General features: G+C 47.3%; 1 protein-coding gene across 1 annotated transcript in view; it reads left to right on the top strand.

Moving 5' to 3' along the window:
- The window catches only part of LOC134340389 (1-phosphatidylinositol 4,5-bisphosphate phosphodiesterase beta-2-like), a 186,493-nt gene that overhangs the window by 10,506 nt on the left and 154,297 nt on the right, over positions 1–21,690 (top strand). The window contains exons 2-4 of the mRNA XM_063037964.1: positions 5,442–5,519; positions 8,853–8,921; positions 21,531–21,671. Of these exons, the coding sequence (XP_062894034.1) occupies positions 5,469–5,519; positions 8,853–8,921; positions 21,531–21,671 (261 nt within the window). The 5' untranslated portion in view covers positions 5,442–5,468. The remainder of the gene's footprint in view (positions 1–5,441; positions 5,520–8,852; positions 8,922–21,530; positions 21,672–21,690) is intronic.

The following is a 21,690-nucleotide window of genomic DNA, read 5'->3' as shown; positions in this document are numbered from 1 at the left end:
GGAGGAAAGCAGAGCACCCAGGGGAAACCCTCACGGTCACAGAATGAACTTACACTCCTTACAGATAATGGTAGGAGTTGAACCCGGGTTGCTGGTACTGTTCAGCATTGTGCTAACCACTGTGCTTCTTTTAGAAAAATGATGCCCCCCCCCCAGCACTACGTATTGATTTGTTGTTTACGCATGTGCATTGTTCCCGTCTCTCTCGCTGCAATGTGAATACTCCAGTTAAAGCCATCTCCCGTGTGTGTGCTGTTATTTAATTGATACGTAGTTATGTACCGACACAATAAACCGGCGATGAGTACAAACCTGAATGTTAGAATTATCACAACCTGCACAGACAGTTAACGGCACGATTACAGGATGAAATGGCGAGAATTAAACAGTATGGAGAAGGCCATGACAGACACTGACGAAGGGATGCGTGTGTAACTGCCTGTATTGTACGCAGTGAAAAACGTGCCGAATTTAAAGTGAAAATATTGTGGTGATGGCATAAGTTGGGGAAGTTGACAAATTTGATAGTGCTAATGAAGGCTGGAGGTTGTATATCGAGAGGTTTGAACTGTATTGTAACGTGAACAATGTGGATGAGACAAAGAAAACCCCATGCTTCTTAGCTTAATGGGTTCTAGAACATACAGTCTCTTATACAACTTAGTAACGCCTGAAAAGCCACCAAGCAAGACATTCGGTGAAATTGTTACAATTTTACAAAATTGCTTGAGCCCTGAACCACTGGTAGTAGCTGAGAGATGTAGATTTTACAAAAGGAACCAGTCAAAGGATGAAAACCTTTCTGAATATATTGCAGAACTGCACAAACTCCTAGTACTGTGACTTTGGAGATGGACTTTCTGATGCGTTAAGGGGCAGGCTTGTATATGACGTGCATAGCCAAAGCAATTAAAAGTAGCTATTATCTGAAAGAGATCTAATCTTAGAATGGGCATTGACCTTTGCAATAACGTTAGAGACTGCAGCAAAGGATGTAGCAGAACTACAGAAAAGGAGGTTAGAATGTGAAAAGCACAAAATGTCCTGAATGATGGAAAAGGCCAAAAAATTATCATTGAGCCAAATGAGTGTTGGTTCAAAGAAAAAGTCCGCAGACAGGGTCATATAGAGAGACGGAAAACACAACTGAGTGAGAAGTTTCAAACACAACAGTTAAAACTTCATGTATTTAAAAGTGGAAGGCCAGCCCTTTTTGGATGTCTTCTTCTTTGGCTGTCCATCGATTTCGATGTTGACCGTGCTGAGAGTTTAGTCCCTGCAGGCACGTTTATGGGCCACAGACCAGCATTGGATCAGCACTGTATCCCACATCGGTTGCATTTGTGATTTGACTGGTCTAGCACCGAATGTCTGCGTTCATGACCTGCTTCATATTTCTTCTGCCTTTTCTCCTCGATAGCTGGGATTGACTTCTTGACAATGCAGTGCCAACTTCTTCTGTCCAAAGCATCTTTCTCCCGGGTGTTGACATTCATGTCAGTGTTCTTCATATGGCGCTTGAGCACATCTTTGTAGGGCAGCTTCTGACCACCGTGCTTCCTCTTTCCTGCATGTAGCTCGTCATAGAAAACAGCTTTGGGTAAACGATCATCGCTCATTCTTGTGACATGACCAGTCCAATGCAGCTGAGAAGCTGTAATGAGCGTTTCTACGCTGACTGTCCCAGCACGTTTTCCACATCTGCTACCCTCTCTTGCCACTTGATGTGTAATAGTCAGTGTAAATGCCTGTGTTGTATCTTGGTCAATTTCTTGATGTGCTTCTGATACAACATCATCGTTTCAGTTGAATAAAGCAGAGATGGCAAAACAGCTGTGTTATGTACTTTGACCTTGGTTGCCATTTTAATGTCGTGGCGAGACCAAAGTCGCTTCTGCAAAACACCAAAGACTTTTGTAACTGAATGAATTCTCCTCCTGATGAGTTGGTGTTGGTCACAGCGCTTCCTAAGTATATGAAAGAGTCAGGACATTTCAGCGCTACCCAATTGACTGATATGACCGATGGTTGGGTCTCACTGGGACTACACAGAGGAGGAGGCTGGTACAGAAGTTCGGTTTTGGGGACATAAATTCTTAGGCCTAAAAGAGTGGCAGCAAACGAGAAGCAGTCTACAATTTCTTGAATCATATTAACATCAGTAACAACCAGGGCTGAGTCGTCTGCATACAGAAGCTCTCTGACACATATCTCTCTTGATTTGGTTGAGGCTTTGAGTCTTGACAGGTTGAACAATTTTCCATCTGAATGAGTCCTAATGTACGCACCTTTGTCCAAATTATGGTCCATTATTCCCAAAACTGCAGCAAGAGATAGTGTGAACAAAGTTGGAGCAAGAACACATCCCTGTTTTACCCCGTGGTTGATGGTGAAGGTTTCGCTGATGTCTCCTCCAATAGATACTTTGCCAGACACTATTTAAAAGTGGAGGACCAGCATTTTTTGGACATAAATGGTTGAGAAAAATCTAATTAGACTGGCATTCACTCAAATCTCATATTGTGGATATGTCATTGACAAGCAGGGCTTACATAAGTCACAGGAGAAGACTGAAGCAGTGCTACAGGCACCCAAACCAGAAAATGTGTCACAACTCAAGTGTAAACCACTATCACCGGTTTCTCCCAAACATTGTTACAATGCTGCACCCATTGAACACACTGTTACAGACTGGAGCAAAGTGGGAATGGTCAGAAAGATGTGAAAGAGCATTCAAGGAAACAAAGAGACTAATAATAAGAGATGCACTGCTCACCCATTATGACCCATTCCTGCTCATCAGAGTCACATGCGATACGTCCCCTTGTGGCATTCGAACTGTTTTGTCACATATTTTGCAAGATGGATCTGAATGCCTGATTGTGTTTGCTTCAAGATCACTGATGAGCCCAGACACAACTACGCACAGATCAACCGAGAGGCCCTTAGTCTATTATGGGGAATAAAGAAATTCCACCACTACCTCTACGGACAAAAGTTTATGCTAGTGACAGATCACCAGCCCCTTGTGTCCATTTTCAATCCCAGGAAGGGAATTCCAGTGATGACTGCGACCCAGTTACAACATTGGGCACTATTCCTAGGAGCCCTCTCTTAGACATAGAGTTCAAGGGTACCAAACAACACAGCAACACTGATGACTTGTCATGTCTTCCACTGTTGGCAACTGAAGAAGAAAAGTCTTCATACTGTGACCCAGCAGAAGTGTTCCACACTGCATTCACGGACCAGTTGCCGGTAACAAATTGTGAAATACAAAAGGAAACAAGGAATGATCTGACATCGTCAAAAGTCTATGACATCACCATGCAGTCATGGTAACCCTATGTTTCCAGAGTTCTCGGTGAGACCAGACCAACAGTCAGTATGTCAAAGAATGCTGATATGTGGATCTCATGTTGTGGTTCCCTCTAATCTGTACACCGGAGTGTTAGAGAATCTGCATGAAGGACACCTGGGTACAGTCAAGATGCAGTCTCATCCAGAGCAACGTGTGGTGGCCAGGAATAGATAAACAGATTGGAGACTTGGCAAAAACCTCTTTGGGATGCCAAAAAGTTCAAAATGCACCCCCACTGGTACTGTTACACCCATGGGAGTGGCTGTTCCCATGGCAAAGAGTACATATTGACTTTGCTGGCTCATTCATGGACTCCATGTTCCTGATTGCTGTGGATGCTCTTTTGAAGTGGCCAGAGGTCATACCAATGAAGTCAACCACCTCAGCAAAGACTGTTTCTGCTCTGAGACCTACCTTCGCCAGAAATGACTTACCAGAACAAATTGTGAGTGACAACAGACCACAATGCACATCGGAAGAATTCCAACTGTTCATGCAGAAAAATGGCATCAAGCATTTCAAGTCAGCTCCTCACCACCCAGCAATGAATGGGTTTGCAGAAAGGTTTATCCAAACCTTCAAGAAGTCCATTAAAGTGGTGGACAAGGATGACATTTCTCAACAGCACAAGGTGGACAACTTCCTATTTGTGTATCAGAACTCTGTCCATGTGACAACAAATCAAACACCTGCAATGCTGCTCATGAGCAGAAGTCTGAGATCTCGCATAGACCTCCTGAATCCAGACCTCTGGAGGGAAGTGCAGGATAAACAGTTCAGTCAGTTGCCACATGAAGCAGCAAAAAGCTTTGAAATTGGACAGGAATTCCTAGCCCGTGATTACCGAGAAGACAAGTGGACACTGGGTAGGATAGCTACAAGAAATGGACCACTGACGTACACAGTGGATATTGGAGATCAGACATGGAGATGTCATGGGGACCAGATACTGGATGCTCAACCAAGGAACACACCTGAGTTGACTGCATCCAACAAGACGGACACATTACAGTCACGAACATATCTCTCAGTAATGATGTCACTTTCAGCAAAGTGACATGGGAAACTGAGAATGTTGTCTCAGACAAGACACCTACCAAATCTGATGCGACTCCACAGGTCCAGAGGCGCTATCCTGAAAGAAACAGAGCTTCACCCAAAAGACTGAACCTTTAGAAATGTGAAGTTAGTTATGGACTGCTATTGTGAAAGCATGTTTATTTGGATTTATATATGGGTTTATATGGGTTTATGAAAGGGAAATTGAATGTTTTGTACATATACAGTTTTATGGTGCATTAATGTAAAGGGGGAGGAAGTCTATGGATGGATCTATTTATTTTCGATCAATGACCCCCCCCACCCTTTGGCACTACGTATTGATCTGTTGTCTGTGCTTGTGCCGTTATCTATGCATGTGCATTGTTCTCTCTCTCTCGTTGCAATGTGAATACACCAGTTAAAACCATCTCCGGCATGCTTGCTTTATTTAATTGATACGTAGTTGTGCACAGACACAACAGAGTTAACATAAGATGAAATTGCATTGGAGAGTTTCTGATGGGAGGAAATCGCTCTGACACATTAACTTGGTTTCTCTCCCCACAGACACTACCTGATCTGCTGACTATTTCCAGCAATTTATGTTTTTAATTCAGGATTCTGGCATCTGCAGCTATTTTGGCCTTTGGTTGTGTGTTTCCAATGTTGTTACAACACTGTCTCCTCTTCAGCAGAACACTTCACAGCCTTTCAATCCAAATGAAGGGTCTCAAATGAAAATGCTGACTGTTTTTCTGCAGAGACGGCCTGACCTATTGCATTCCTCCAACAGCTGTTCTCACAGGTTGTAAAGTGCTTTGTAATGTTTTGGGAAGTTTAAGGGAGTTTTATGAATACAAGTATTTGGTCAGACATCTACATTATAATTTTTCTTATTGCATCTCTAACCCTCATCTTCACTGATAGATTCAACTAAAGCCAAAGAGAATGAAAAACCTTAACCATAGCATCAAGGGGCTTCAGCTTCAGACTGAAATGGTTAACACTGAAGCCAATGTTGTGTCATTTCCACCCTCAGGAAACTGGAGCTGGATTACCGGTAGTTATGCGCTTAGATTTGCAAGGGCACTATCTATACTGGACCTATCAAAATAAGGTAAGATGTTTCTGTACTTCCCTTCCATGTCTGTCCATTCTGGGGATAAAAGGGAAACTGTTCAAACCTTTGAACAAGTTAATGATTATGCTCTTCTATCTCCATCTTCCTGACCTCAGCATGCTTTACTCAGTCTTACACTTGAAAACTCAAACTTAGAGACACAAGTGACTTCAAATGCTGGAATTTAGGGTATAGCAATCAGCTGGAGGAACTCAGCAGGTCAGGCAGCATCTGTGGGAGGAAAGGAATTGATGGCAGTTTGGGTAGAAAGTCTGCATCAGGACCTATCTACATCTGTGTGGCTGTGTTTCCAAATTTTGTTCTAATCGCATGGTGATTTACACAGCTTCTCACTGAAGCAAATAGTTTCTACTGCATCATTTCTAACAATCTGATTTGATCACCTCTCCATCCCCTTATAAGCCATGGAGTTCCTGAGCCTCCTTGGGTCAAGGGTTTCAAAACTGCTGACTTTTGACTGTGTTAACCAGTGAGTTGATTGAGCAGAGATACAGTGATCTGATTAAATTGGGCAGCGTTAATGAGGAGGAATTGAGGGACATGGTAGGCGAGTGAATCTGAGGAATACAGCTGGGTGATCCGAGGGATTCTGTACGCTGCTGAGAGTCTCTGCCTTGTTCTTTCCTCATCACACATACACAATTGCTTTCTCCGAGTTTCTAATATTCACCGTGAACCATCCAGTGTAGCTATCTGGTAAGGAAGAAAACCCAGGAGAGGTAGGGCTTACTTATCCTTGATCTCGTTGGATCTCTCTGAGTATCGTTGCTAACTGCTCTGCCTGTCTCAGATCTTGTTATTTCTGGTCCTTGGTCTCCCTGCCCATCAACAGTGATGCCCGAGTTGATAAACATCTTTGCCATTGAAATGGTGGTTGTCCCACCTGCTGCCTTTCAGCATCGCTTCCCATTCAGCTGCTCCCATCAGCTCTCTGCAAACTCATCTTGTCCTTCAAAACCCAACTCCTGCTCCCTCTCTGAGCCTTGCTTTCACTTATACTTGCTCTTCAGATCTGCTGTCCTCACCCTCCACCTCAAATAAACTCCAATCCTTTAAGCTTGCAAACAGCCCCGTTTCTCTAACCACACTATAATTTAAAACCAATTTGTTTTCTTACTTTCCCAGTTCTCCACAGATGCTGCCTGGCCTGTTGAGTGTTTATACCATTTTCTTTTTTAACAATGAAGGAGGCAATTAAAGCAAATGGTAAAAGGCATGCCATGATGAGTTAGTGCAGAAAAAATAATTACAATGATAATGACATCTTTCATTGTATGAGATCTTTGGCAACATTGTATGAATAATAGGAGTAGAGATAGCCACTTGGCCCTTCACATCTCTCCTCCATTCTATATGATCTTGGCTGATCATTCACTTCAGCATCCTGTTCCCTCCTTTTCCCACTATCTCTTGAGGAATATATTGAATGACTTGACCTCCATTATTTCCTGTTGTAGAGAATACCACAGTTTCACCAATCTTTGGTGAAGAAATCACTCCAGGTCTCGTTTATATCATATACACTGAACTGCAGTTCTTGGTTTTGGAATCTCCTGCCAATGGGAACATCCTCTCTGTAGCTTGTTCATTTAGTTCCTGTAAGAATGTTCTCGGTTCCTGTGAGATCCATTCTCATTCTTTTAAACTATATGCCAAAACAAGCCAGACTGAAAGCAGGGAAAGACATACGCAGCGAAGAGCAGGGCCTGGGGAGTGTTGTTGAGTAGACACCTTGGAGTACATGTGTTTCATTCTCTGAAAGTGGAAACACAGATAGGATACTGGAGAAGGCGTTTGAAATGTTCGCCAAAAACTTTTGAGTGTAAGAGTTGGGTGGTCATGGTTCATCTGTACAAAATATTGTCCAGAGCACACAGCATACTTGTGCATTTCTGGTTACCACATTCGAGGATAGAAATGGTACAGAAAGGATTCACAAGGATTTTCCCTGGATTGGAATGCTCGAGTTATCGGGGAAATTGGATTGGCTGGGTCTCTTTTCCCTGGAGTTCCCCGGAGGCTGAGAGATTACACAAGTATAAATACATAATAAGAGACATAAATGGGAGCCTGTGTCTGTTTCCCAAGGTAGACGTGTCTAAAACTAGAGTGCATAGTTTTGAGATGAGAAGGAGGAGGTTTAAAGGGGATCTGAGGGGTTAATATTTCACACAAAGAGTAGCTAGTATCTGGAATGAGGTTATAGAAACATAGAAACATAGAAAGTAGGTGCAGGAGTAGGCCATTCGGCCCTTCGAGCCTGCACCGCTATTCAGTATGATCATGGCCGATCATCCAACTCAGAACCCCGCCCCAGCCTTCCCTCCATACCCCCTGATCCCTTTAGTCACAAAGGCCATATTTAACTCCCTCTTAAATATAGCCAATGAACTGGCCTCAACTGTTTCCTGTGACAGAGAATTCCACAGATTCACCACTCTCTGTGTGAAGAAGTTTTTCCTAATCTCGGTCCTAAAAGTCTTCCCCTTTATCCTCAAACTGTGACCCCTCGTTCTGGACTTCCCCAACATCGGGAACAATCTTCCTGAAAGAGGCAGGAAGAGTAATGACATCTGGACAGGTACTTGAACGAGAATGCAGGGATAGGCCAGTGGGATTGGTGTAGATTGGCATGATAGTCAGCATTAACAGAGTGGGCTGAAGGGCCTGGTTCTGTCCTATCCAGATCTGTGACTTGTGCACCAGTCATGTCTCTCCAGGAATTAGGTGAGCAAACATTGTTTGCACTCTCTCTATGCTACGAACATACTCTGAAAGATAGACACCATAATAGAAAAACCTCCAGTGTGGGCTCTCACAAGGCCTTGGAGAGCTGTGGCATGCCATCATCACTCCTCTTTACAAGGAAGGTCATTATATAATTTGTTTTCTTCATTGAAGCAATCTATGATCTTCAGCGTTTACAGCGTTTGATCACATAGATCAAACTGCTCTGGTGTACAATTTCCCACTGAACCAACTTGTCCAAATCACATCTGAGGCTCTTTCCATCCTCCTCAATGATCACAGTCCATCCCGATCCTACCCTAATGGCACGTCATCTTTAATTCCCTGATCCAAACTACCATGGCGATAAGGGGGCTCAGCTTGTCACTGGAAATAGATCTGCTTGGTCCTTCACGTACTGCTAATAAGAGATGGCTATGCTTTAGGATTGGGGTCATTGCCTGGAACTCTGCCTTCCACCTCCCACACTGAACTTCTCTGTGTATATGGTTAAACACAATGAAATAATGTACCTTGTCTTCTACAAAATTGATCGGTGCTTCATGTTGTTTCTTTCTGTAGCAAATCGAGAGCCTGGCATTAACAGATATCCGTGACACAAGAGTTGGCAAGTATGCCAGAGCCCCCAAGGTAAGATCTGAGATTTTGACCCAGGGCACTACAGATGTAGAAAGTCACAGCTAGATAGACTGATGAACAAAATGGCATCTACACGGAGTGGTTTACATGGAGGACAGATGGCAGGAAAGGTACTTCAGACTGGAAACTAGAAGGGCTTTGGTATCGTAGTCTTCTTCTGAGGACCTGACGCCTTCCAGCTATAACCTGGAATCTAATGAAGAGCATCAGATAATTTATATATCGAACAACAATGACCATGTACGGAAATGAAGATAATCAGGAATGAAATACAAGCTCCAGTCTAATCACAAGTTTTTTTTTGGGGTGGTGGGGGGGAAGTGTTTGGGAGGGAGTTTATATTCAGAACCGTTGCTGTCAAACACTTCGTCCCAGGTGACATTCAAGTGAAGTTCGGCACTCTCTCCAGATTGGAATCCAGCTGATAGGTTTGGGTGCTTCACATAGAGTGGCCTAAACCCACAGGAGAAATGTAACTGGTTGAGTTGCAGTCTGCAGACTAAGTAATTGGGTTGGAGACTTATTAAATACCAAACAGATCTATGCAAGCTATTGCTGAGATGAAAATTATTGAGGGTTTCAAAGGTTTCTATATATAATCATGGAGGAGTGGAAAGAGACAGATTAAGATGTTTGAGGTTAGGGACATACATATTTATTTAGTAGCACTTATCCAGAAGTGAGTTCCAACCTGCAACTGAATTGTCCAATTCTGAGTTGGTAATGGGTAGCCAAGTATAACAATAGTTTGGTGATACGACACTGCAGATGCTGGAATCTGGAGTAACATGCAAAGCACTGAAAGTATTGAACGGGTCAGGCAGTATCAATGTTGGGAAGTAGACAGCCAACGTTTCAGGTCGAGATATGCTATTGCTATAGTACTTTGGAGGTATTTGATGGTTATGGGGAGTTTATATTCAGAGCAGATATCAGGGAGGGTTTCATGTTTTATGAGACGTAATTAAAGAGTTCTGGGTGTGATTAAGCTAGGAAAAGTGCAGCAAAGATTCAAAAGGATGTTACCAGGACATTGAATAATGAGGAAGGACAGGATAGGCTGGAGCTGTTTTCGACCGAGCTGAAGACATAAGACCATTAGACATATGAGCAGAATTAGGCCATTCAGCCCATTGAGTCTGCTCCACCATTCCATCATGGCTGATCCCGGATCCCACTCAACCCCATACACCTACCTTCTCACCATATCCTTTGATGCCCTGACTGATCAGGAAACGATCAACTTCCACTTTAAATATACACTTGGCCTCCACCGCAGTCTGTAGCAGAGCATTCCACAGATTTGCTACTCTCTGGCTGAAAACAATCCCTCCTTACCTCTGTTCTAAAGGGTTGCCCCTCAGATTTGAGGCTGTGCTCTCTTGGTCTGGATATCCCCACCATAGGAAACATCCTCTCCACATCCACCTAGTCTACATCTAGTCCTTTCAACATTTGGGAAGTTTCAATGAGATCCCCCCACATTATTCTAAATTCCAGTGAATACAGACTCAAAGCTACCAAATGCTCCTCATATGTTAACCCCTTCATTCTCGGAATCATCCTCGTGAACCTCCTCTGGACTCTCTCCAATGATAACACATCCTTTTTGAGAAATGGGGCCCAGAACTGTTGACAATACTCCCAGTGCGGCCTGACTAGTGTCTTAGAAAGGCTCAGCATTATCTCCTTGCTCTTATATTCTATTCCCCTTGAAACAAATGCCAGCACTGCGTTTGCCTTCTTTACCACAGACTCAACTGGTGGATTAACCTTCTAGGAGCCTTGCACAAGGACTCCTAAGTCCCTCTGCACTCTGATGTTTGAACCTTCTCCCCATTTAGATAATGCAGGTAAATAGGGCTATTTCAAGAAGGAACCTTGGTCAGCTTGTTTGACTTGGGCTGAAGGGCCTGTTCCTGTGCTGTGTACAGCAACTCTTGGAGTTCACACAGCAGCTTGCAAGTTGGAAAGTAATTGAGCAGTTTATGTAGGTTATGGGTCATCCTGGACAGATTTGGGTGACGTTATGTGTATATGTCATTATCTCAGTTTGATAGTGGAAATCTGTAGAGGGGGAGGAGGAGTAGGGGAGAGAGAGAGAGAAAGGGAGACACTGTTATATCTGTTCCATCATTCCATATGTTAATTTTTAATCCCAACAGCACTTTCTTGCACTAACCCTATAGACAAGTTAACATGATGGTATTACAGCCCAGGCGTTGCAATTCAGATTTCAATTCCAACGTTCTCTGTAAGAAAGTTTGTATGTTCTTCCTGTGAGGACGTGGGTCTTCACTAGGAGCTCCAGTTCCTCCCACGGTCCAAAGACATACCGGTTATTGGGTTAATCGGTCTTTGTAAGTTGTCTGGTGATTAGGCCAGGGTTAAATAGATAGGATGCTGGGTGGTGCAGCTCATTGGCTGGAAAGGCCAGTTCCATGCAGAATCTCTAAATAAAGAAATAAATAAATGCATTTAGTATGTAAAAAGTGATGGGCGTGCTTTGATTGCACTCAGTGAATGAACCTCAATGATCTGCTTAAGTAGGGAATTCTAAAGATTTGCCATTTCTTCTCATCTCTGTCTAGAATGCCTTACCCTTAGAGTCACTCAGCACAGAAACAAGGCCCTTGGCCCACCAAGTCTATGCAATCCGTTAATTTACCATCTACACCAACTCCACTTACCAGCACTCACTCTGTAGCCTTCGATGTTTAGGTGATTCAAGTGTTCATCTTGATGCGTTTCAAACATTGAGTACCTGCCTCGATCAGTTCTTAGATAGAGTGTATGAGATTAAAACCTCTCTCAGATCTATTTTGAACCTCTTATCACTGACCCTAAACCAATGCTGTCAATGCTTTTGTTATGATGAAAAGTTTCCTGTTATCTGCTCTATCTTTACTTCTCATATGTTTTGTACACCTCTCTCAGGCCGTTCCACTCCAGCAAAAACAAACCTTACTCATAAAACAACACACATAAAAAGTTGCTGGTGAATGCAGCAGGCCAGGCAGCATCTATAGAAAGAGGTACAGTCGACGTTTCGGGCCAAGACCCTTCGTCAGGACTGTCTTTGGAGGTCTCTGGCCCTTGGAGCCACACCTCCTCACAACCCTGATTTCACCCTAACCCAGTCAGTTTAAAATGATCCCTTAGGCTTTGGGCTTTGGGAGGAAACCAGAGGAGCTGGAGAAAACCCACGCGTTCCATGGGGAGGACACTGGGATTGAACTCCAAACTCCGAACTCTGTGATAGTGTCACACTAACAGCCCAATGTTCACTCTTGGACTTGTATACTGAGGGCTCTCTGTTTCCTGGGGCTTCACTATTCACACTGCATGCCCTCATTCATTCTCCCAAAGTGTATCCCCCTCACACTTATCGGGACGAAACCCCATCTGCCAGCAGTGTCTCCATTTTACCAGTCGATCACTATAATCCCATAGCCTACAATTATTCTCCTCACTACCAGTAATGCTACCAGTTTTTGTGTCATCTATAAACCTCCTCCCCGCACATCCAAATCGTTACAGTATATAACAAATGGTAAGGACCCCGGCATCAATCCTTGTGGTAAATTGCTGGTCACAAACTACCAGTTACAAAAACAACCCTTCACTAGCGCAATCTGCCTCCCTATTACCAAGCCAACTCTGTATCCAATTTTCCAGCTTGCCCTGGTCTCCAACCTTTTGGATCCACTTTTCCATGTGGGAACTTGACAAAGGTGACACCAGCTCACTAACTCACCAGTACATTTTATTTCTGAACTCCTTTTGAGACCGTGACCGATGGATCTAGATACCCTAGTCACGGGAAATGTTAATTCCGCATCTACCCTCCTAACCCGAGAAGAATTTTGTACATTTCATCTAGGTCACCCCTCATTCTAGGCTCAGTCTGCGTAACCTCTCCTCACACGACAAACCCCCCCACCCAGGTGTCAGCCTGGGAGACCTCATGTCTGCGAGTAGTTTCTTCCTCAGGGAGAGAGCAGACTCAGATGTTGGTGTGTGACCAGGCTTCAGGTAAAATTTAGCTCATGTCAGACACCTGAGTGTTTCTGCACTGCCTCCGAGCTCCTGGCCTCCAGTCCTGTCTCTGAGAGTTTGTGTGTTCTCCCTCTGGCAGTCTCACTCCTCCCAGGGATTCTAGTCTTCTCTGACATCCCAAGCAAGTACCGGGGGGTTGCTGTAGGTTATCCTGAGTGTGCCAGTGACTGGTAGAGTCTGAGGAGAATTGATGGCAATGTGAGGAGAGTAAAATGTGACTAGTGTTGATGATCAGTGTGAACTCGATTTCCAGCATCTGAGGTCTTTAATTTATTTTCAACTCTCTATATTTGTTTGAATCTATGAAATTATCTTTGAGGGTTTTGGAGGCTTAGTTATTGAATATATTCAAGAGAATGGTGGATTAACACTAAGGGAAGTGGTGCTCGGGTAAAAGGTCAGCCGTGGAGTGACTGTTAGCGGCATGAGTTGTCGGGGGTGAATGGCCTGCTCCCGCTTCTCGTTCCATTAGGTGCACAAAATGGCTGGAGCCTTCAACCATAGGATCTTCAGATCAGCGGAAGAATTGAAGGCATTTATAATGGGAAACATGTGAACTTTCTCCACACAAGTTAACGACTGAGATATTAACTATGACAGACATTTGAGATTGAATTGGATGTATGTTCTAAGAAACATTGAGTTATAGCAAACATTATGGAAAAAAATTTTGTCACTGGGAGGAAAAGGGAGTTAGGAGCTATGACATTTTAAACTTACAATAGCAATTATTTCTCCTGCAAAAAATTTCAGCAATAAAGGTGCTTTGTTTTGTTACCACAAGCTAATAATACTTAGGGCTGTGCATGACATTTGTATCATTGAATAATTGTCAATAGGAGCAATTGCCTTGTCAGTTTCCAAAGCAATGTTCTTAAGTAGACTCTCGTGGTGAAATTGTTAGCTGGTGTCTGTTACAGTGGGGCTAATTCTTGATCCAAATCACATTATTACTAATTCAGTCAGGGTCAGGTATTCTTTAATTAATCAAACCCACTATATGCATTACAACAGAACAACCTGTAAGATACTTAATGTACGTGCGATCATTTGCCTTCCTCAGTGAGGACTATTTCACATAACAGGGGGTGTGTTGCCCTGTAGACATTTCTATATTTTGTGCTCATTAGAATTGGCCATCCTCGTAAAAGCATTGAGGCTCCCCAGGAACACAATGTTAAGCACAATACCATAACAGAGGGTGGCACGGTAGTGTAGTGGTTAGCTACCCGCAACCCAGGTTCAACTCCCTCTGCTGCCTGCTAGGAGTTTGCACGTTCTCCCCATGACCGCATGGGTTTCCTCCGGGTACTCTGGTTTCCTCTCACAGTCCAAAGGCAGCTCATTGTAAATTGTCCACAGGGTTAAGTTGGGGGATGCTGGGTGGCTGGGAGGCTGGGTGGCTGGGAGGCTGGGAGGCTGGGAGGCATGACTTGAAGCCCCAGAAGGGCCTATTCTGCACTGTATTTCTATACACAAATAAACAGGAAATGTGAGCTTTCCTCTCTCTGACACTCAACATCACATCAGTCAGCACCATCTTGCTTGAACACAATGCAAGGCAGCATCACCCTAAAGATGTGAACTGCTTCACTAGTGGATGGAGAAGATCCTGAGAGGCAGGATTTACGAACATTTGGAGAGGTATAATATGATTAGGAATAGTCAGCATGGCTTTCTGAAAGGCAGGTCGTGCTTTACGAGCCTGATTGAATTTTTTGAGAATGTGACTAAACACATTAATGAAGGTAGAGCAGTAGATGTAGTGTATATGGATTTCAGCAAGGCATTTGATAAGGTACCCCATGCAAGGCTTATTGAGAAAGTAAGGAAGCATGGGATCCAGGGGGACATTGCTTTGTGGATCCAGAACTGGCTTGCTCACAGAAGGCAAAGAGTGGTTGTAGACAGGTCTTATTCTGCATGGAGGTTGGTGACCAGTGGTGTGCCTCAGGGATCTGTTCTGGGACCCCTACTCTCTGTGATTTTTATAAATGACCTGGATGAGGAAGTGGAGGGATGGGTTAGTAAATTTGCTGATGACACAAAGGTTGGGGGTGTTGTGGATAGTGTGGAGGGCTGTCAGAGGTTACAACAGGACATTGATAGGATGCAAAACTGGGCTGAGAAGTGGCAGATGGAGTTCAACCCAGATAAGTGTGAAGTGGTTCATTTTGGTAGGTCAAATATGATGGTGTAGCGGTGTGCTACACACAGCGCTAGAATAACCACATGGAGTCGGTGAGTTGGAGTTGCGATAAACAGATTTATTCAAACTTCGCGGCCTGCTTTAAAGCCTTCCCATTCCCGCCCTCCCTGGGGCGGGACTGCTGTGGGGAATGCATATTCCCAGACCCTTTCCGCGCGTGGGATTTTCCCCTGCTGGTGAAGATGGCCTGGCGCCCTTTTTGGGGCCGGCCCTCTGCCTGCGCGTGCTGTTTCGTGAGCCGGGTTGTGGGTGCTAGAAAGTGGGTCGCCACATAACCCCTCCCTCAGAACCGGCGATACCTCCCCCAATGTCCACAGTCTGGATCGGCCTCTGTTTGGGGGTCTGCCCCTGTGCCGCGGTGCCTGAGCCCAGACCGGCTGCGCCAAAACACATGGGCCGGTTTGAGTCGGTCCACCGTGAAAACCTCCTCTCTCCCCCCAATGTCCAGCACGAACGTGGACCCATTGTTCCTGATCACCTTAAACGGCCCCTCGTAGGGCCGCTGTAGCGGTGCCCGGTGTCCGCCCCGTCATACAAAAAGAAACTTACAGTTCTGCAGGTCTTTGGGTACGCAGGACGGGCTTTGTCCGTGCTGTGAAATGGGTATGGGGGCCAGGTTACCGAGCCTCTCCCGTAGTCTGTCCAGGACTGCTGTGGGTTCTTCCTCTTGCCCCCTTGGGGCTGGTATGAACTCTCCTGGGACGACCAGGGGTGCGCTGTACACCAACTCGGCCGACGAGGTGTGCAGATCTTCCTTGGGCGCCGTGCGGATTCCGAGCAGGACCCAGGGAAGCTCGTCAACCCAGTTAGGCCCCTCCAGGCGGGCCATGAGAGCCGACTTCAGGTGATGGTGGAAACGCTCCACTAGTCTGTTCGACTGTGGGTGGTAGGCAGTTGTGTGGTGTAGCTGCGATCCTAAAAGGCTGGCCATAGCTGACCACAGGCTGGAGGTGAACTGGGCGCCCCTGTCAGAGGTAATGTGGGCCGGTACCCCAAAGCGTGCTACCCAGGTTGCGATCAGTGCTCGGGCGCAGGAATCGGAGGTGGTGTCGGTGAGCGGGACTGCCTCTGGCCATCTGGTGAACCGGTCTATCATAGTTAGGAAGTACTGCGCTCCTCGCGACACTGGCAGGGGCCCCACAATATCCACATGGATGTGGTCGAACCTCCGGCGGGTGGGTTCGAACCGCTGCGGTGGAGCCTTGGTGTGCCACTGCACCTTGGCCGTTTGGCACTGCATGCACGTTTTGGCCCATTCACTGACCTGTTTACGAAGTCCATGCCACACGAACCTGTTGGAGACCAGCCGGACGGTTGTCCTGATGGAGGGGTGCGCTAAGTTGTGAATGGATTCGAACACCCGCCGGCGCCAGGCTGCTGGGACGATGGGGCGGGGTTGGCCAGTAGCTACGTCACATAGTAGGGTCCTCTCACCTGGGCCTACGGGGAGGTCTTGGAACTGCAAACCGGAGACTGCAGTCCTGTAACTGGGGATCTCCGCGTCTGCCTGCTGTGCCTCTGCCAGCGCTGCATAGTCCACCCCCTGGGACAGGGCCTGTATGGTGGGTCTGGAAAGTGCGTCTGCCATGACATTGTTCTTTCCAGAGACATGCCGGATGTCCGTCGTGTACTCGGAGATGTAGGACAGATGTCGCTGCTGGCGGGACGACCAGGGGTCGGACACCTTAGTGAACGCAAAGGGAAGCGGTTTGTGGTCTGTGAACGCGGTGAAGGGCCTACCTTCTAAGAAGTACCTGAAATGCCGGATTGCCAGGTATAGTGCCAATAGCTCCCGGTCGAAAGCACTGTATTTGAGTTCGGGTGGTCGTAGGTGTTTGCTGAAGAACGCCAGGGGTTGCCAGCGACCCTTGATGAGTTGTTCCAGCACTCCACCGACTGCTGTGTTGGATGCGTCCACCGTGAGGGCAGTAGGAACGCCCGCTCTGGGGTGCACTAGCATCGCGGCGTTTGCCAAGGCTTCTTTGGTTTTAACGAAAGCGGTTGCGGCCTCTTCGTTCCAGGTAATGTCCTTGCCCTTACCCGACATTAGAGTGAACAAGGGGCGCATGGTTCGGGCTGCTGAGGGGAGGAAACGGAGGTAGAAATTCACCATACCCACGAATTCCTGCAGGCCTTTGATTGTGTTGGGTCGGGGGAAGTGGCGGACCGCGTCTACCTTGGCGGGCAGCGGGGTTGCCCCGTCTTTAGTAATCCTGTGGCCCAGGAAGTCGATGGTGTCGAGTCCGAACTGGCATTTGGCTGGGTTGATTGTAAGGCCGAATTCACCCAGGCGGGAGTAGAGCTGGCGGAGGTGGGACAGATGCTCCTGCCGACTACTGCTGGCTATGAGGATGTCATCCAAATAGATGAATGCAAAGTCCAGGTCGCGTCCCACCGCGTCCATTAGCCGCTGGAAAGTCTGTGCGGCATTCTTTAGACCAAACGGTATTCGGAGGAATTCAAAAAGTCCAAACAGGGTGATGAGTGCTGTTTTGGGGAATCTTCCGGATGTACCGGGATTTGATGGTATCCCCGGACGAGGTCTATCTTGGAAAAGATCCTTGCGCCGTGTAGGTTTGCTGTGAAGTCTCGAATGTGCGGCACAGGGTAGCGGTGTGGCGTTGTAGCCTCGTTCAGTCTGCGGTAGTCACCGCATGGTCTCCAGCCCCCCGTTGCCTTGGGCACCATGTGAAGGGGGGAGGCCCATGGGCTGTCGGACCGTCGTATGATCCCCAATTCCTCCATCTTCTTGAACTCCTCCTTCGCCAGTCGGAGCTTGTCCGGGGGAAGCCTTCGAGCACGGGCCTGGAGGGGTGGTCCCTGGGTCGGGATGTGGTGCTGTACTCCGTGACTGGGCATGGCTGCCGTGAACTGCGGTGTCAGTACTGATGGGAAATCCACCAGGACCCTGGTGAATTCATCGTCGGACAGCGTGATGGAGTCCAGGTGTGGCGCTGGCAACTGTGCTTCACCCAGGGAGAACGTTTGAAAAGTCTTGGTGTGGACTAATCGCTTCCCTGCAAGTCGACCAGCAGGCTGTGGGCTCACAGAAAATCCGGCCCCAGGAGTGGTTGGGCCACGGCGGCCAGTGTGAAGTCCCACGTGAACCGGCTGGAGCTGAACTGTAGCCGCACCGTGCGGGTGCCGTAGGTTCGTATTGTGTTGCCATTAGCGGCCCTCAGGATGGGTCCCGGTTCTCTGTTGCGGGTGTCGTAACTCGTTGGAGGTAAGACGCTGATCTCCGCTCCGGTATCGACCAAAAAGCGGCGTCCCGACTGCTTGTCCCAGACGTACAGGAGGCTGTCCTGATGGCCAGCCGCCGTAGCCATCAGCGGCAGCTGGCTCTGGCATTTCCCAGGAAATTTGCAGGGTGGTCTGCAGTGGCGGGCCTCTGTGCCCCACCGCTGGTGGTAGAAACACCATTGTTCGTTGGGCTCCTCACTCCCGTCGCCGGGTTTTGTAGGCTCTGCTGCCGGGCCTGGTCTGGTCTGTCGTTGGGCACGCGGCTTGGTGATCTGTGCAACGGATGCCCCTCTCTCTTTCCTGGCATTCCACAGCACATCTGCTCGGGCCGCCACCTCCCGGGGGTTGCTGAAATCTGCGTCGGACAGCAGCAGGCATATGTCCTCGGGCAGTTGCTCTAGGAACGCCTGCTCAAACATGAGGCAGGGTTTGTGTCCTTCAGCCAGGGCCAGCATCTCGTTCATTAATGCTGACGGCGGCCTGTCTCCCAAACCATCCAGGTGCATTAAGCGGCGTGCTCGTTCGCACCGTGAGAGTCCGAAAGTCCTTATGAGCAGGGCTTTGAATGCTGTGTATTTGCCGTCCTCCGGGGGCGACTGAATAAACTCCTCAACTTGTGCAGCTGTCTCCTGGTCGAGGGAGCTCAGCACGTAATAGTAGCGAGTGGACTCCGAGGTTATCTGCCGAATGTGGAATTGAGCTTCTGCTTGTTCGAACCAGAAATGGGGTCGCAGCGTCCAGAAGCTTGGCAATTTTAACGAAACTGCGTGAACAGATGCAGCGTCGGTCATCTCTGGTCCAAATATCGTTTGGGTCGTCGGGGTCAACAATTGTAGCGGTGTGCTACACACAGCGCTAAAATAACCACACGTAGTCGGTGAGTTAGAGTTGCGATAATGAGATTTATTCAAACTTCGCGGCCTGCTTTAAAGCCTTTCCGTTCCCGCCCTCCCTGGGGCGGGACTGCTGTGGGGAATGCATATTCCCAGACCCTTTCCACGAGCGGGATTTTCCCCCTGCTGGTGAAGATGGCCTGGCGCCCTTTTTGGGGCCAGCCCTCTGCCTGCGCACGCTGTTTCATGAGCCGGTTCGTGGGTGCTAGAAAATGGGTCGCCACAATGGCAGAATATAGCATTAATAGTAAGACTCTTGGCAGTGTGGAGGATCAGAGGGATCTTGGGGTCCGAGTCCATGGGACACTCAAAGCTGCTGCGCAGGTTGACTCTGTGGTTAAGAAGGCATACGGTGCATTGGCCTTCATCAATCATGGGATTGAGTTTAAGAGCTGAGAGGTAATGTTACAGCTATATAGGACCCTGGTCAGACCCCACTTGGAGTACTGTTCTCAATTCTGGTCGCCTCACTACAGGAAGGACGTGGAAACCACAGAAAGGGTGCAGAGGAGATTTACAAGGATGTTGCCTGGATTGGGGAGCATGCCTTATAAGAATAGGTTGAGTGAACTCGGCCTTTTCTCCTTGGAGTGACAGAGGATGAGAGGTGACCTGATAGGGGTGTATAAGATGATGAGAGGCATTGATTGTGTGGATAGTCAGAGGCTTTTTCCCAAGGTTGAAATGGCTTGCATGAGAGGGCATAGTTTTAAGGTGCTTGGAAGTAGGTACAGAGGCGATGTCAGGGGTAAGTTTTTTACACAGAGAGTGGTGTGTGTATGCAATGGGCTGCTGGAGGTGATGGTAGATGCGGAAACGACAGGGTCTTTTAAGAGACTCCTGGATGGCTACATGGAGCTTGGAAAAATAGAGGGCTATGGGTAAAGCCTAGGTAGTTCTAAGGCAAGGACATGTTTGGCACAGCTTTGTGGGCAAAAGGCCTGTATTGTGCTGCATAGAACATAGTACAGCACAGTACAGGCCCTTCAGCCCACAATGTTGTTCCAACTCTTAAACCCTACCTCCTATATATCCCCCCACCTTAAATTCCTCCATATACCTGTCTAGCAGTCTCTTAAGACTGCTAGCAGTCTAGCAGTATGTTTTCTATGTAAGAACAACAAGCAATTACTGTACCTCAAATTGCCTCACTGGCCTGGCCAACAGTGAGAGAGGATAGGGGAGTTAACACCCTCTACACCACCCATCTGACTCAGAAGTTCAATTTCGAGCATCGGGAGAAGTAGCCATTCAAGAGAAAGGGTTTCTGGTGAGATCTTGCAGGATATTGGCATAAAAAGGGATGAGGTCCTGCAGAGTGAATAAAGAGAGCTAGGAGAGAAGTTAAAAGCAGGAGGTCAAAAGTATCGATCTCTGGATTACTCCCAATGCCGTGTGCGTGGGGACAGAAGTAGACGGAAAGTCAGACAGGCAGCTGGTGCTGGGGGCACAGAGTCACCTTTGTGGGTCATTGGGATCTCTTGTGTGGTGGAGGTGAACTGTACACCCGAACTGGAGGGAGACCAGTATCCTGGCGAGGGAGGGGTGGACATGAGGGTAATGACTAGTGAATAATCAATGAGAAACTGACTGGACACTTGATTGGTTATGATCCGCAGGGCGGTTGGGGTGGGGTGGCACTCTGCACACAGTGGGCATTCCCTCTGTCTGTGTGCGGGGAGAGGGCAGGGTGGGGGATGTGTCTGTGTACGGGGAGGCTGCTCTCCCCATGGTGAGTCTTTCCCAGTATATGGGCCGGTTAATTCTTCGCGTCCATCGACATCGAGCCGCAAATCACTTGTGATGGAGCTGAACGGAGAATCTGGTGGGTAGCCCCTGGGCAGGCAGGGCGAGGTGATGCCTGAATGAGCATGATTGACACGGTTTGCATTTGCATAAGTAAGTGGATGTTCCCAGTGTGTGGACACAGCTGGAGCTTGCAGGAAAATAAGTTTCCTCAGCTAGCTGGCCCTGGGTGGGGATGTTGTGTCCCTGCTCTGCACGTATGTTATCTCTTCCTGCCTGTTGCCAGTTCGCCTCTGCTACCACCTGAGCAGAGACTGGCACGTTCCTCATCCAGCCAATGCCCAGCCCACACCTGCTTCAGGACGTACAACCCCAGGGCCCATTCTAGTTTGAATGACCCATCCTTATCCCATTTTTGTTTCTTCTCCACCGCCCCCCCACCACTCACAGAATCCTAAAATCCGTGAACTTTTCGACGTGGATAATCCCAACTCGAACTTCTACACTAAGTGCCTGACCGTGGTGTCTGGCCAGGATTTTCAGAGCTTGGTTTTTGAAAATTTTGTTGCTTTCAAGGCGAACGTGGTGAAGGTAAGTGTCTGCAGATTCA

This window comes from Mobula hypostoma, chromosome 1 (genome assembly GCF_963921235.1).
Source record: "Mobula hypostoma chromosome 1, sMobHyp1.1, whole genome shotgun sequence".
In the NCBI taxonomy this organism is placed as follows: Eukaryota; Metazoa; Chordata; class Chondrichthyes; order Myliobatiformes; family Myliobatidae; genus Mobula; species Mobula hypostoma.
The sequence above is the reverse complement of the archived record's forward strand: the minus strand, read 5'-3'. Positions and strand labels throughout refer to the sequence as shown.